The sequence below is a fragment of the Hippocampus comes genome, unplaced genomic scaffold (assembly GCF_001891065.2).
Source record: "Hippocampus comes isolate QL1 unplaced genomic scaffold, H_comes_QL1_v1.1 scaffold86, whole genome shotgun sequence".
Taxonomy (NCBI): Eukaryota; Metazoa; Chordata; class Actinopteri; order Syngnathiformes; family Syngnathidae; genus Hippocampus; species Hippocampus comes.
In genome coordinates, this window is record NW_017805882.1 from 2,472,599 (window position 1) to 2,490,062 (window position 17,464).

Genomic DNA, 17,464 nt, shown 5'->3' on the forward strand with positions numbered 1-17,464 from the left:
AAAGAAAGAATTTTCTGAGTGCTTCAGGGATTTGTTGTTTTTTATTATCATCTGTTGTTGAGATAACTACTGCGGTCATTCGTTATTAGCTTCACAGCTGATGAATAAATAAATGTCTTCTGACCAGCCACGAATAGAAGCAATAAAAAAATTCTACAACTTTAAAGCTGGAGAAATGGAGCATTATTAAGCAATAATGCTGACCCGCAGGCAAGAGACACAAAGGGGAGAATGCCAAAAAGTTGTAAAACATTTGAAACATTAATGGCTTATAAATTCTTAATTTTATTGAATACTTCTTCTCATCTCTGACTACACATTCTTTTACACAAAGAAGTATTCTAAAACATACCGCATGCCGACAGGCATGCTGATAAATAAGGCATAAAATGACTACTACAGTAGCCACAATATCCGTCTCTCTTTAATAAAAAGAGACAAACATCACATTTGGAGTGTGAGCAAAGAAGGGCAAAAAATACATTTCTTTTTGTCAAGACACTCAAAATACAGTGACACTAGAGTGGACATTTTCCGTTTGAGGAGTTCTGCACATGTGATATGAAGGTTGATGAACGGTCATGGGATGTGTTCAAGGCTGGGGAACAAATTTCCTGAACCAATGGCGATTAAAATGCTTGGACGCTTGATTCAAGACACATTGTCACGTGACCTTGGAGTCAGGCGCTGGAAAGAAGATTCTCTTGAAACGCTGGACGTTAAGACGGAACGGCAGTCGCACGAGTTGAGCCCTCTGCCATCGTTACATCCGACCAAAGTGAGTAGGCCCACCTCTTACTTCACATCCTGATGGCCCAGCGTTCCATAGCCGTTCATGTGAGACATTTTCAGATTCCCGTTGGATGTCAGCTCTTCTTCAAGGATGTTGTTTTTGCAGGCAAACATCTGACTGATTTCCATAAAGGTTTTGTTTCTAGTCTCAGGAATGATGAAGAAGGTGTAGGCGGCCACTCCCAAGCAGATTGCACAGAAGATGAGGTAACAGTAAGGCCCAGTTGCCAGCTGTGGAAGGCACATATGGAGGAAAGAATCTCTTGGTCACTAGTTTTAATACGGTATTCTGATTCTGATCAATATTGTGCTTGCCGAATATGAATTCAGCAGCAAAATCCACCGATTTCCATCCATCTCATTTTGCCACTTGCCGTCGACTGAAAATGACATCTCAGTGCCGAAGGGCTCTGGATATGGCCAACCACCACTCACCTGTTTCCTAGGTTTGGTCATGTGACATTAACAAGCTGAGCTCTGAGGCACTGTGATGTCATTTTCAGTCGACGGCAGGTGGCAGAATGGAGATGGATGAAAATGGGTGGGTTTGCTGCTTAATTCATATCCCACAAACATATTATTCAAAATACTGTCTAGACTGATGGGGGGACATAGAATATATGACTGTAAAGAAAGAATTGTCTCCTTTAAGTAAGTAGGGGGGCTCTGTTTTCATTGACGCGGCATGAGGGGATGCTGGCCTATCTTGATTTTCGTGCGGGCGCAAGCGTTGTTGCGCCTATTTGGGATTTTGGCTGAGTGCTCTGCGGCATGCTGGGCGTTGTGTCCTTTGACAAATGCGCTCAGCGCATCTGAACATTCGGCGGCTGGGTCGAAATTTATAGGGTGTTCCATTGACCATTGGAAGGCGGAGCTGGGAATGACGTCACTGCCGAGTTAGAGACAAGATGGCAACCGCCACTAAAGCTATTCTCACGCTTGCTTTGTCTGAAAATAAACAACTTCAACTTCTGGAAAGGTTCTTCTGCCACCTTCAAACACAGTGGATTAAGAGGAAATACAAAGATGTATATGGGAGCCTATTTTCTGTTTGGTTAGGATTAACGCCTGTCAATGTGGGGACCGCAGTTCAAGACCATCCACCCCAAATATCGCCCGGACACAGTCGCTGTGGCATCCTTGAGCAAGACACGGACACCTGGGACCTCCTCTCCGGCCATTTCATTTGCCACCTGCTCCAGTGTGTGCCACTAGCAGTGTGTGCTGTGTGAACATGACAAACAGATTCTTGTTCTACGTTATTGTTTACGAAAAGTAAAAGACTTGTGTCTGTCTGTCTGTCTGTGTGATATCATATGTCATATTGATGACTGAAGCAGCGGACAAAGATTGATTGGCTAACTGCACGTATAATCATAACAGTAAAGACATAAAATTTTTTTTAATAAACCCCAATAAATAAATTGCGTCCGTCGTCAGTACATATCTTAATTCAGTGCAGTTCATATGTTCAAAGGGAGTAGGAAGAAGTCCAAAAATTCATCTAGTCCTACCCCTTTTTCTCTCTAAAACATTTGAGATCATATTATCATATTAGTAGAGAAATAATTCACACGGTCATATATCCCAAATTAAAACAAGAACAATAATTCTCCTCTTGACAAATGTTCAAATAATTGTATGTATGAGTGTGATGTGGAGACCCATTATTTAATAGACACACGAACAGACGTGCCCCTCCAAACACGTGTATTGATCATCTTATTCATAAAGTAAACCGAAGAAACCTAGAAAAATAAATCCAGTGCAGTTTCTCATGTCAATGCCTGATTTATATACTTTGGGTAGCACTAGATGTTTAAACCTCTTTATAAACATAGCAAAAAGAGAGAGAGAAGAACATCTTCTGTGGCAAGCTCGAGGGAAACCAATTGCGGTCGTATTTTCAGAAACTCACAATCACGAGTATGAACAGTTTAAAGCAGCGGTCATCAATGTGTGAGCCCTCAAGAAATTAGCTAACGGCAGAGCTGTTCTCAAAACAGCTCACCAGTGAAATTACACTCCTGATATCCTAACAATGATGACATCATTGTTAATAATTACTCTGAGAAATTGCTAAACTCATCAGTGTCTTCACATTGATGAACATAACTTTTTAGGAGTGACATATTTGAGTCATTTCAGAAGTGTGTAATCCATGTGTTAGCCCTTTGTATTAAGTAATATCCCACCTCAGAACTGTGAGGCATATGTCGTCAACACCTGTGAACTGTGACCTAAACTACCAGCTACAAATTGCTTGTGTTTTTCTGGGTGGTTTTATGTCGGACTATCGAAGTCAATGTGTTTTGATCACGCTTTTCACGGATAGTTAAGAGCGGAAAAAGGAATGTGTTCTGACCTCAAGGAAGGGAAAGACAAAGCCAATGGTGAAGTTAGATAACCAGTTGAGGCAACCTCCCATGGTGTAGGCCGCTGGTCTGTGCGACTGTTTGAACAGCTCTGCAGTGATCAGGAAGGGGACGCCGGCTAGAAGACATTGTGAAAAATGACAACTTTCTCAATCTGACAGCACTTCTTAAACTACCATTTTCACTCAGTGGATATATACGGTCCCCTCCAAAGTATTACAACGGCAAGCTCTGTTTTTGTTATATACAGAAGTCATTTGGGTTTCGTGTCAAAAGGGGAATATGAGACAAATCTTCAGAAGTCCAACTTTTCTTTCATGCTATTTGCATCCAGTTGTATTTATCAACTCCGGACAGAGCACCTTTTTTTTTTTTTTTTTTTTGAAGCCACCCACTTTTCAAATGAACAAAACAAATGAACATGTAACTGGAGATTGAACATGTAACTGGAGATTGTTTCTAGTTGCTCAAGGGTTGCCTTTTAGATTTGTTGCTTAAACATTAGATAGTGCTTGTTTTTAGATTTGGGTTTCAATTGTCAAATCTGCATTTTTGTTCAGCAAACACGAAGACCGGAGAGCTGTTTGAGTAGTTATTTGATCACCTTGACATCCAGCTTAAGACAATCAACGCATTAGGAGAACAACTGTGCTTGGCTCAGGAACTTTTTTCCCCCCTATTCTACTAGTACAGTATCCCCTAGTTGTTCTAATAGTGCGCTGAATTGCCTTATTCGAGAGGACAAAAAGCATTCTAGTACATGCGGACCATAAGATATCAAGGATATTGAATAATTGCTTAAATGGTTTTCCATAATACGTATGTATGTAGCGTTGGAAAAAGACCAAACTATAAGAATAACTTCGTACTTTTTTTTTGGTATGGATTTTTTTTTTTTTTTTAGATTGTCTCTTGGCTTTAAATGCACAATTCTTCATTGTTAAGAGTGAAAATGATGAAGGAGAATTTTCTCCCTAATGCTCTAAGTATTACAAATGCCATCCTCCTTATCTGCGCATGATAATTGCGCAGATGAAGGTTTAATATTGTCAGGCTAATAACTAGGACATAATTTGTCAACATCTGCGGTATGTATGGGAGGCGTCATGGTGCGTGGAGGCTTTAGTCTGACGGAAGCGGCATTCATCATGCCGAGCTGATGAACAATGAGCCATTAAAAGTCTAATTGCGGCAACACAAACCCTCGTCTGTGCGCTCAAGTATAGATTTTTGCCTGCTTGACGAATGACGTTGTGTGTGCCGGATTCTCCCCAATTCATCATCCTCGCAGGTCCACTCTACATGGCTCCCAATGTTGTAAATGATTGCCTCTTAATTCACTTCACTCAACTCTTTCTCTTGTATAAATGACTGTGGGAATGGATGTAGTGTGGCACTTAAGACTTCCTAATTTACAAGACTAATGAAATACAATATCTGACAGGAGAGAAGGAGCGAGGGAGGAGATGATGCTCGGCTGCATAATCAGCCTGTGTGACCAGGAGGAGGCAGTGTTACCTTGCGCACAGGACAAGACCTGCAAATTGGCCTAAAACCTTGTGGGTTGAACCCATGTGGGTTTCAGCCTATCTGTGAACCTCCAGTATTGCATGAACCCATTATTGAATGGGTATTTATGCCACACTGTAACGCAGTACTGTGGGATTGTCCCACAAAAATAAATATATTTACATATTAATTGCTCCTGTTAGTTAATATTTTATCAAAAATAAATATGTCACAAATTTATTGATCGGTAATTACAATTACCGTAATTTCTGGACAACAAGCTGCAACCCCTCCCCCCGCCACTACACAACAGTAAGAGGAGCCTGTAAGCAAGAACAAAAAAAATGGAAACAGTCACTCAATGAGCTTGAATTTAGTATTCACCTGGACCGATGCAGAAGCCAGCAATAATGCCAACCACGCAGCCCACGCTGATGTACCGCATGAATGACAGCTGCTCCTGTGATTGGTCAAGCAAGTTGTCTCATTATTTTACATTGATTAAAATATCCATCGATTATACATTAAAATGACTGGAAAGTACAAAAAAATGTCTACAAATTATCCAAAGCATTTCATTTTGTTGATCTTAAATTTGTAGCAACACTAATAACAAAAAAACCAAAAATAATTATAATTATTATTATTATCCATTCTCTTCTGCTTATTCATCAGATCACAGGGGCAGTGGCTTAAGCAGGCAAGACCAGACTTCCTCCTGTGGGATCCCAAGAGGTTCTAGGTTCTCAGGCCAGCCGGGCGACAAAAGCCACTCCAGCGTGTCCCGGGTGGTCCTCGGGGCCTCCTCCCAATGTGTCATGCCCAGAACACCACGCAAGAGAAGTCCCTAAGAGGCATTCGAACTAGATACTCGAGCCATCTTATCTGGTTGTTCTCAATGCGAAGGAGCAGCGGCTCGACTCCCGGATGACCGAGCGTTTCACCTTATCTATAAGGGAGAGCCTGGAAACTAATTTCGGCCGCTGCTGGATGTTGGAGCTGAATTTCTTCGAAGCCGTCTGTAAGTTATTCTCCATGGTCTTGCCGAACCCCTCCCACGGCCGAGATAGAGTACATACTGATCCCCTTATGGTTGAACACGGAATTCGTTATGGACAATCAGTGAATTAGACAGAAGTGCAATAACAGGACACCCTTCTGGCTCTGATGGGCCATTCCAGGTCTCACTGCCATTACCCATGTGAGCATTGAAGTCCCCCAATAGAACGAAGGAATCTACAGAGGGAGGGCTCTCCAGCACCCCATCCAAGGACTCCAGGAAGAAGGGGTACACTACTCTGAACTGCTGTTTGGTGCATCGGCACAGCCAGGGCCCGTGCCCCCACCTGAAGGCTGAGGTAGACTACAATCTTATCCATCGGGGCGAACCCCAATGTACAGCCAGGAATGCTCGGTGCCTCTCTACGTGGGCAACTCGAGAGTGGAAGAGTGTCCAACCCCTCTCGAGAAGACCGGAGAGCAAGCCTTTTGTCGAGGTGAACCCAACGATGTCTACTCGGAACTTCTCGACCTCGCAAAGCAGCTCGGGTTCCTTCCTGGCCAGAGAGTTGTCATCCCACGTCCCCAGAGCCTGCTGTAGCTGAGGATCAAACCACCAAGGTCTTTGGCCACTACCTAGCTCTCTGCAGATCTGACCTCCTTGGCCCATTCCACAGGTGGTGAGCCCATGGGAAGGAAGACCCATGTTGCCTCCTCAGGCTGTGCCCGGCCGGGCCACATGGATACAAACCCGGCCACCAGACACTCGCCAACATACCCCAACTCCAAGCTGAGTGACCTTGCCAGGGGGCATAAAGCCCGAGACAACTTAGTGCCAAGGATCATTCGGACACATAAACCCTTCCACCACGATAAGGTGACGGCTCAGCGAGGGGATCATCATCTTCATGTTCATCATCTTTATGACTACAGATTCATATACTACACCTTTCAAGCGACCAAAGGACACTTAACAATAACTAATGGAGTTAATTAAAATGTATTGCGTGTCTGTATGTATCTGTATTCATGTTACTTAATGTATGCTTTGGTGAACAGATGGTGCTTGAGGGGCTTTTTGAAAATGCAGTCTGGGAATAAACAGTGGTAGTTTGTTGGGTAAAATGTGCATTGTCAATAGTTATAGACTCTAAAGAATCAACCAACACAAAATGTAAGATCCACGAATCCTCTTCAAGATTTAAAAATGAAAGCAAAAAAAAAAACTACAACAAATAGGATGACGGTGTACCTGGAAGAGGACCGACACAGTGATCCCAGCACAGCAAACGCTCATGAAGATGTAACCACCAATCATCAGAGGTCTCCGACCTACACGCTCAATTGTAAAACACTGCAAGTTGGGAAACAAGAAGCTGTCATCAACTGGCTTCTTAAAAGACATCATCTAATTCATTTGTCTGCATTTAAATACAGTTTATGTCAACCATTCAAGATTTCAATTTCTCTAACAAACAGACTATACAATATTACGTTTGCTTTCACTTATTGTTTATATGTGACAGGTTGTGAAGCATGATCGTGGTGTCTTAATATCACACACAGTACACAGAGGTTTTCTTAGCATGTGTGTACTCACACCCAGCATTCCAGAGATGACCTCAATGGCTCCAGTTCCCACTGTGGTATACTGGATACGGGGCTCTGGAATTCCAGCATTCTTAAATATATCATTTGTGTAGAACCAAATCTGAAATTGAGAATGTGTAAAAATGAAAACAATCCACAGTCATGAGTCTCATTTCCATACAATTTGTCATTGTGATCATTATCATCTCATCGCACATCACTCAGATTCATTTGAGTTGCAGCATATCATCTAGAGTAACATGTGACAAGGGCTCCTTTTGAAATTAATTTGTGTGTTGTCGTTAATCACATTTTGCTGATGCAACATCTATCTCTGAGATCGGTGTGATTAAATGTTCCTGTTTTGATAAAGTAACCAATCCAAGATGCCATGCGTGAATGTACAAACCTAAACGAAAAAGGACAGTAAAAACAACGTGGGATAAATACTAATACAGTATAATAATTTGATGATTGAAATGAATAAAATTAGTTTTTGGACTCCATCTTTTAGACAAGTTTCACTGTGGCAGCAGGATGAACAGAGTAGACAGTGAGTGGTGCAAACAGCTCCTGGGCTGATGTCATCCCTCAAGGTGCAGTACAAGGGAGGCACCTTGAGGGCTCCCGGCACTTGGCTGCAACCACTCAGCTGAATCTTCTAAACTCAAGAGCCAACTGACTTCTAAGCTCCACTTGGATCCTGTTAATAACGTTCATGTCAGGGAAAGGTGAGCTGCGTACTCCTGTGAATATCATGAAACTGAAGGTCACGATCCAGAGTTTAACACCCAAATTGAAGAGTACAAATGGTGAAGTTAATGTTATTCATGTTTTATACCTTTATGCCCTGCTTGGTTTCAAGCACGTCCAATTAACGACAAAGTAGTTGACAGATGGAAGCTCACATAAGGATATATAATAGTTGCTTGACAGTACAACGTTTCAGGGATCCACACCGTCGGGTATTTTTTGTGTGAAGTGTGCATATTCTACCTGTGCACGTGGGATTCTGTCCTATTTACTTGTGCAGATGTATTTATTCATTTTTATTTTCGCTAAATTTGTTAAACACAGTCTTGGGAATGGTTCAGTGGTATATTTCACAGCATGTTTTTGAAGTACAGTGATCCCTCGCTACTTCGCGGTTCGTTTATCGCGGGTTTAGTGCATCACGGATTTTTTCAAACATAAATTTTTTTTTTTTAATATACATGGAGTACAGTACTGTATATGTTGCTCTATGTGACTCGCTGTTGTTTTGCAGTTTCTCGTGGACCGTTTGCGGACTTAAAAAAAATTGTTTTTTTTTTTTAACCTGTTTATGTTAATTGGATGCTACTTTGCGGATTTTTGTTCATCGCGGGTGGTTTTGGTCCCCAATAACCGCGATAAACGAGGGATTACTGTATTGTGAGATAATGTGACTTCGATAAATTCATACAGAAAGGATTTAACCTGACATGTGTCACAGACACGCGTTTTGTGTGCAGGCTGACAGACAGAAACAGAGTTACAGCGCAAGTACCCCCAAGTACTAGGAGCATAAAAGCAGGCGCTCGTGTTAGTGCACACTGAAAGGCTTCATTTGCAAGCATACTGGTCATAGTGTCGAGCCCTCTTCAACTGTCACTCTTCTAACATACGTTGTACAAAAAAAAAAATAGAGGGATGAATGGAACTCGCATGTGTTTATTTATGAACGCTTGAAAATGTAGAACGCACTTTATGTTCATGTTCCGGTGCGGCAGTCTGGAACATCTAGGACTGGCAGACCCAGCGGGGTGTACCCCTGCTGGGATTTTGTTCTAGCACGTGAACCAGCATGCCTGCAGCTTCCACTGGCACAGTGCAGTGAGAACTGGAGTGTGTTGCCTGTATGTACATGGGTCAACCCTCCAATGGGGGCCTGCGCTGAGAGAGGGGACCTGAAGATAATGAGGCGTAGTTGTTTGCCCCCTGCTTAGTGGGACTGTGATGTATGGACAGGAAGGCATACAGATGGGGGAAGCACAGCGGGGAGCTGCCATAATAACTGCACAGCCTTTGCACAAACATCAGCAAGTCAATCCAACTTTCCCCGACTCACCGCGTCAATGCCAGACAGCTGCATGCCGATGTTGGCCACTACAATGGTGATGACTTGCCAGCGAACGCACACGTCCATAAGGAGTCCCCATACAGACAGAGTCTGGATGGAGGACAAAGAGCGTTGTTCCTCCTGCATCTCCTCCACCTCCAACTGGATGTTGCCTTTAGCACGGAACCACTTGAGAGCTGGAGGACAGACGACATGGCATTGTCAATCTGAGAGTTGAAGAAACAATTTCATGAAATAGACTGCAATCCGATTGCTTATCAATACACATCGTGACGCAATTCTTGGAAAATAACTCATGACATAAAATATGAAAATGGATTCTGTCAAGTCCAGTGTGTAACCCCACCCGCAGTCAGCTGGGATAGGCTCCAGCCCACTCAAGACCCTAATGAGGAAAGTGGTACAGAAAACGGATGCTTGGAAATAAGAGGTTTTCAAACCTGCAATGGTGGCATGAACATTTCCCTTTTCTATCAACAGGTACCGTGGGCTCTCTGGAAACCATGGCAACAGCATCAGTTGGATCAGGGTTGGAAACACTATCAGGGACATGAGTAGAGGCCAGTGCTCTTCCTGTAAGGAAACATCCAGCTCAAGCTTACAGTAGAGCATAAATAGTGTACACTCAGGTTGAACACCACAATACCTTTCCCATCAGCTCTTGGAGCCCCAGGACCTGAGCGATGAAAACCCCGAGACAAATATGGATGCTTGGAATAAGACCCAAGAAGCCTCGTAGATTCTTGGGGGCAATCTCACCAAGGTACATTGGCACCACACTGAGTGAGATACCTGTTCAAGAAAGAGAGAACACTTTAATTTCAAATCCTACTCTTATTTAATTGGTAGATTTGATTCATATTGAGAATTTTTTTTTACCCCCAATTTTTAGCGAGGCAGGAATGAAACAACCATAATAATACAAGATGTGCAACTTTTTCAATTTGCTTAACTATTTTGAGAATTTTTCCTACTTTTTGGTCATACAGGTGAGAGGGAGGCCTACCAGAGTGTACTCCAACAATAAAGCGCCCAATGATGACCATGGAAGGCTCCCTGCATGATCTGCTGAGGCCCATAAGACCTCCTCCAACAAACACAAGCACAGTTGATCTCACCAACGTCCCCTTCCTGTTCAGACACACGCATTTTAACTCGCTTCAAATTAAAAAAAAAATAAAATAAAAAAAAAAAAGTTTTTAGCCACCAATTTGGAGGTATTTTGTGACTGCTGGCATTTATTCCACGAGCACACTAACCTCCCATACTTGGTCACAAGTTTTCCGACTAACAGTGCTCCAATCATTCCACCAATAGCAAAGATGGACACAGTGAGAGAATACAAGACTGTGAGGTGCCTCTCATTTGGAATCCAGCCGTAATGTTCTTGAAGTGTCTCATTGTAGAAGTCTTTGATGTACTAGAGGAGGAAAACGAGTTAATGCTACTGGTGTATTCGACTGACCAAGCATTAAAATCAATCTAAAATGATGACAAACAAGCTCCATCACATGTATGGAGTACACATATGAAGATGGTGCTGATCAAATTCAACCACCATATTCTCAAAACAAACTGCATAAATGCTTCAACAAGATGATAAAATCATCTCAACTATTTTCCAGCAAGGGCAGGTGCAAAGCTGCAGGTACATTCCACAAACATACTACATGAATTAATGTCATTTTGTTAAATGACGAAAAATCATTGTAAATTGGTGTGCATACGGCGTCTGCTCTCAGGTGCAGTGCTGGTTAAAAACTACAGTATATTTCAGAATGTGTGACGACCACAGTATATTCACACATCCTAAATGAAATAAAATACTGACATCACACATACTTACATAATATTATATGATAAAACACAAAGTTTGGACACTCGTGTTTAGAAGACTATTTTTGTCTTGTAACAATTTTTCCGCATCATGAATTGATTCTGTTGGAAAGCCTGTTTATTTACCTTTTAGGTACATGAAGCGCTCTCTTCCAAAACCAAATAAAAGACACATTTTAAAATACTTGATCTTCCCATGGCAATCTTTGTGTACAGACTACATTAGCTTTTCTATTAACAGGTTCAGACTGAGCCAGTTAATTGCTTGAACCAAAAAAAAAAGATAAATGGATGGATGGGGGGAAAAAAGAATAATTTTTAATTGTTCAATCTGGGTAAGTGTCATTTTTTCTCAGAATAATATAAATGTATTTATGTACCTATTAAAAAAATAAAGAAGCCGGGCTATGTTGTCCTGGATTGGATTGGCCACTTGGGAGTCATCTGGAATGTTCTAATTGCCACCACGCCCCTGGCTGTACTGTATGATTTGATGTTGCTTGAGCATGGCCAAGAAGGGACAGAACCATCGATAAACCAGATGTAAGATATTTAATCTGAGGTAGCAGTGGTAAAATTAAAAAAAAGAAAAAAAAAAGAAAAAAGGAATTTGTATGTTGCTTGTCTTTCAGTTTTCCTACCAATCTTTCCATCATCCCACTCTTTCTATTCATACCTTTACTTCAATCTCAAAGAATGATGGAAGGCAAGAGCTCATTTTCAATTATTCCGTATTTAGAATCACAGGGAAGCTGGAGCCGATTCCATTTGACCGAGGTGGGATCCACAGAACTGATCAACTGCCAGTCACAAGGCTGAATGAATAGAACGGAGATCTGGAATTTTGCTTGGACAATGCCGCCTGTGAACCACTACATTTTCAGTACCCATCAGATAACCTCTGATAGTATTGTGTAGTAGCCAATCATCTCAAAATCAACTGAGGTCAGCAGCACAAATAAAATGTGGCTTGGACAACACTGGTGTAACTAATGCATCAGAAATCCTGCAGGTCATATGTACCATGGTTAAAGCTTTTTCCTAACCACGTTAGAAGCGTGTCAATTTGTAATATTGCATGACGTGCAGGTCTCTGGGATCTTGTTTTAGACGTGGTGCGTAAAAATAAAAAGCTGCTGCACTGTGTTTAGCTTTGCCACAGAAAAAAGCCCAATCTAGAGCAAAGGTTTGGATATAGTAGTTCATTCAAGTCAATTTGGGCTGATATACACACCATAAAAAGAGTAATAAAATCCTTAATCCAAAACCAATTCTTTCAAACTTGGGCTCATTTTATCCACGTCACAAACCTTGATTAAATGGCAGCCTCAATTATGAGGTATGGGCGGCTAGAACGTTTTTGTGACATACCTATAACAGGTAATTTTTTTATGATGTCATATTTTGGACATGTAGCCACTGTGGGAATGTCTGATGTTACTCTCCGTGGTACAACGAAGGCTCAGGGAGTTTGTGTGTATGCTAAGATGCATGGAAAATTAACGGGAACATTGTCCGTAACCCTGAACCGGGTAACTAGTACAGGATGATGATGGATGTATTAACCAGAGTCTACATAATACTGTATGACTCGGTAAAGTACTGTAAATCATATAGTACATGACATGAAAGTGCTACATTATACCAACAATACAACAACCGTGAAGCACAAATGCCTCGGAATGTGATAAAACGGGAACATTCCTAAACTCTTTCCGGCTGAGCACTGTATCGAATCCAGCATTGGTGGGTTGATCAAGACACATGATGAAAGCGCTCCTCAATTTACCATACAAAGCCACATGACCCCTCATGACAATCAGATACATCGTCTCGACACGTTTGCTTCAAATGCCATCATGTGGTGTTGGTTCATAAGAGAGGCATTTGAGGTTTCCCGAGGGGTTATTAAAATAATGGAAATGAAAACATCTGTAGGAACCAAGTCAATTATTTCATTTTTAATGCTCACTATACTAACCATAAGACTATACCTGAAGACTGTATTTTCTCGTTAGACTATTTCATGGATGCCAAGATCGACACACGGCCATTGAGCCTTTTCTGCCAGATGTGGAGTAAAGTCTGCCCTGTCCAAAATTATTGTTGTTCGTATCCACATTATTTCCGAGGGCTCTCGTGGAGAAACTATTATGCTGTAAGACAACGGAAGAATAATTTTGGTGTTGGTTACAACGGGTTTTGTTGACTGAATGGTTTATTAGATTTTTTTCTCTCTACTTTTCTAAACGATTGGAGGCCCCCATTGCATTAGAAAATGTCTTGCATGGCTTGGGAACTTGTGACAATCTTAGCGGTTTTACTAACAAGCAGAAGAAGTTAAATCTATGGCGACAAGAGCAATGTTTTGAACTTGTACCCCGGACGAAGAGGGAGTGTTGTTGTGACAACTGCTACAGTTTCCAGCACGTACCCGGGGATGAGGATCACAGAAGAATTAGTTTGAGAGTCTTTGTTTGACAAGACCACCTCAATATTGCATCTATGCTCCTTTTCATTTTGTGGACAACGGTGTTAATTTCGTTGACTAAAGTTTTTCATCGTTTATTTCATCACAAAGATTGTTTTTCAGTTGAAAAAGAAATGACAACAAAAATAGAAGTCATTCATTGACACAATAACGATCAATAAATTGATTGACAAATTCGACAACAAATAAAAGACGAACGAAAAAACACAGCGATTAAATCAAATCAGAAGAAGGAATCATATGCAGTTGTGGGGGAAAAACACAGACAGGACAGACGGGACAAAGCGAGAAAAGAATTGATCACAGGCCAACTGGAGCGGTGAACGGAAGCCAGTGATCAACTTCGATCTCGCTGCCGAGAAGAAGGTGGATGAGGAAGATTTGATGGTGAAAGTAAAAGATAATATCCAAAGCTGGTAGAAAGCGACGAGAGAATTTGTGGGCCATTTCATGTTCCATGATGAAGAAAAGTGTAAAGAATGTGGAATGGTTATTCGTGGGAAGACCATGACAAATTTTTAGAGACATCTACAGAATGTACATCCCCCCGAGATATTCTCCAAGGTAAATAATGCTGCCATTGTCAACGTTGTGAGAGTGTTCAGTGTCACACTTTTCTCTATAAAAGTTTTTAATGTAAGTTGAAGGAAAACATTGACGAAAATAATTATTAATTTAATTGACTAAAATTGTTCTGTTTTCATCTACTAAAACTGGACTAAAACTAAATAAGATGACTAAATTATGACTAAAACTGATTAATTTTAGTCTAAAGACTATAACCAAAACTAAATACCATTTTTTTGTCAAAATTAACAACAGTGGACAAAGAGCACGGTGCTGTAAAATGCACATTGAGCTAGTGCTAATGTGCTCGTATTGCGCCAAACCTCCGGAGAAAATTCGGCGGGTGCCAAGTGCCACAAGAATATCACCTTATGTTTTTATGCGTGTGGGAAACACAACATTTTAGTATTAGTCAACCTCTGAAGTTATTAGGATTGTCACAATATGATGGATTTTATAGACCGTAAGGGTTTTTGTCAGTAGGCTGTAGTGAGCGCCTATGGCGAGGAAGACGTGCTCCTAAAATTCAAAATATTGGGGCTGATCGTTCTAATATTTACAGCAGTTGATGTTTACATAAGTAGAGATGTTCAGATTAACTTGGAAGATTGATTGCAGTTTTATGACATCGAGGAATGTGAAGCTTGTTTCGATGAAGCGTCTCGGTCGTGTGGCTACCATGCAGTGGGAAGTACAGTACTATGTTTGGCTGGTTCCTATGTCTGCTGGGTAGGGGTCATCTTTACTTAGCCAGGTGAATGTGTGATTCCAGCGTCTTAACATGATTTAACAAGTAAGTGTGCCAAAGAGTGCCATAGATAGGGAAGGCCATAACAAGAGAGAGTCTCAGCAATACAATGGCCTGGTGCTTCACCCATTTAATTATGTGTGACAGTGAGGCCGAATCTGACAAAAACATCTGTAGCAGTGATACAAACCAGCGCAGGTGAGTTGACCACAGCAAGATTGAAACCATAGAGCAGAGAGCTGCCGACCGATGCCAGAAAAGCCACTGCCAACAGTGACTTTGTGAGGTTCTGAGGAGAGGATAGATGCAAACATTTTATTGCACACTTACTTGTAGTAGACTCCTGGAGTGTGTGTTGAAGCCAAGTCTAAAACACAACAAATTTTTACACACTGTCAATTTAAAGGGACAGTGTGTAAAATTTGTTTGATTTTTCACTGTTCATTATTTCAAAAACTCATGATTAATTTAAATAATCACATCAACATATAGTTTTTAATGTAATTGTCGGCGTAAGTAATCACCACTAGGAGGTGTCTCCACAATAGGAGCCTGCCATGTGTCGCCACCATTTTTCTGCTACGGATAGCCGAAGGAGAGAAACTTAATGAACGTGCTTCCTCAAAATGATGACTATAACATGTGTAACAAATACCATGCATTTACTCCATAACTTGAGGGATACTAGTAGTTATTTGGGATAATTTTGCTCGCAACTGTGCTGAAGAAATTGGTGGGACGCTTGTGAAATCTTTGTCTCGCTGAGGCACTGTTGCGTGATTGCTTCAATATGCATCCCGAGTTTAGTTTGTTGCATTCTATTAATTCACCACTAGACGGCACTAAATTCTACACACTGTACCCTTAATTACTATGTGAACACGTTTTGTTTGCATAATAGCCAAGTCAGCGCTAGCTAGCTTGTGGTTTGAAAACAAAAGTGTGGTATGTTATTGTCAGTAAGAGTGCAATGTAAATTAAGAATATATATATATATATATATATTTTTTTTTAAATTAAATTATATTGGCTAACTATTTACATATGAGGGTCTTTTTTCAAACTCAATTACAGTACGTAGTTCTATTTTTACCTGAGGTGTTTTTTTTTTAAACACACATACTGTATCTGTACTTCTACTTAAGTACAGTCTAAGAACTTTTGGCCACCTCTGGTGTGTATAAATTGTGGATTGGTCACAATACATAGGAAGTTTAACATGCCCGCCGGAAGAAGTAAAATACTGTATACTGTATTGTCACTCAATCAAAAGACATGACTGAAACAAGACGACTTTCACAATATTTGATGAATGTTGCAACTTGCAATCAATCAGACATCACTGGGATAAGGACTACAGATGCTTTCTCATGAGGGTACTGTTTTGGCTAACGTTTTTAAATCCACCATTACTTGGGAAAGTCACATTTTCTATCAGTGACCCTGATTCATATCATTTTACGAATTTTAAACTGTATTTTCATCACCCTTTTCATGTAAGAAATTGGTCCTCAAACACATGGAGTTTGAAGTTGAGGTCTTATCTGTACAAACAATGTATGCATAGACACTTAATAGAAATTTAACACGTGAAAATAGTTGTTCGCAAATAAATCTGCCCAGTTAGAATTTAATTTAGACTAATTACCAACAGGATGAGTACTGTTTATTTTTAGAGGCATCCACAAATGTGTGTTGGTTACTGTTAAATTCAGTCGTCCCCTTCCATGTATCGGAGATTGTTTCTACTTCGGTGAACAGCATTCTTCTCTTTTGAACACAAAACTCACTTTTCCATAGCATGCTCACTATAAGAATCATTGAAAAAGTGTTTATAAGCCCAAAACAGTGACGTAAAAGTTGCATATTATTCCTTCTCTAAAGTGATACTTTATTACTCACCGAGTTGATTTTAGCCTCGTTTAACACCAACAATTCCTCCACCATGTCGACGGTGAAACGCAAGTCCCTCCGTAAGAAATGAGAAGAATGCTCATGTGAAAGTTTTGCTCAGCTTTGTTTCAGCCGGCTCATTTGTACTTTCCCCGCCGCTGTGACACTGTCGAGGGCGTGTTGAGGGCGGAAGTTTGTTCAGCACCAGATTGAGCGTTGCCGCGACCCTCATGTCACGTGAGACAACAGGGCCTGTCGTCATCGCATTAATACGGCCTACATTAAACAAATATGTTCCAAAATGAAATTAGTAAACGTTGTTTATTAGTGGTAATCTAGAATTACAGGCAGAAATTCTATTATTTAACAAAAGTTAAGTATAGGTGTATACTATTCTAAATAACGACAAATTCTTCCGCATAATCATGCATGGTTGCAACACACCATCATTGTCCCCAAAGCACCAGCGAGTGTACTTAACTAGATGAACTCCAATTTGTTTTCTTCACATGACTGTCTTGCGTGAGGTGGCATGTGGATGTCCTTGCAATGGCCACCTTTAG

The 17,464-nt window shown here is 40.9% G+C and overlaps 1 protein-coding gene across 1 annotated transcript; it reads right to left on the reverse strand.

Moving 5' to 3' along the window:
• Nucleotides 1–269: 269 nt before the first annotated feature.
• slc2a15b (solute carrier family 2 member 15b) lies at nt 270–17,131 on the reverse strand. Its single transcript, XM_019889046.1, has 12 exons — nt 16,911–17,131; nt 15,199–15,297; nt 10,626–10,786; nt 10,373–10,497; nt 10,013–10,158; nt 9,807–9,939; nt 9,355–9,542; nt 7,276–7,386; nt 6,928–7,029; nt 5,061–5,136; nt 3,158–3,285; nt 270–1,023 (listed from the first exon to the last, which is right to left on the reverse strand). The coding sequence occupies exons 1-12, from the start codon at nt 16,953–16,955 to the stop codon at nt 796–798; spliced, it is 1,542 nt and encodes a 513-aa protein (XP_019744605.1). The 5' UTR covers nt 16,956–17,131; the 3' UTR covers nt 270–795.
• Between the last annotated feature and the right edge of the window lie 333 nt (nt 17,132–17,464).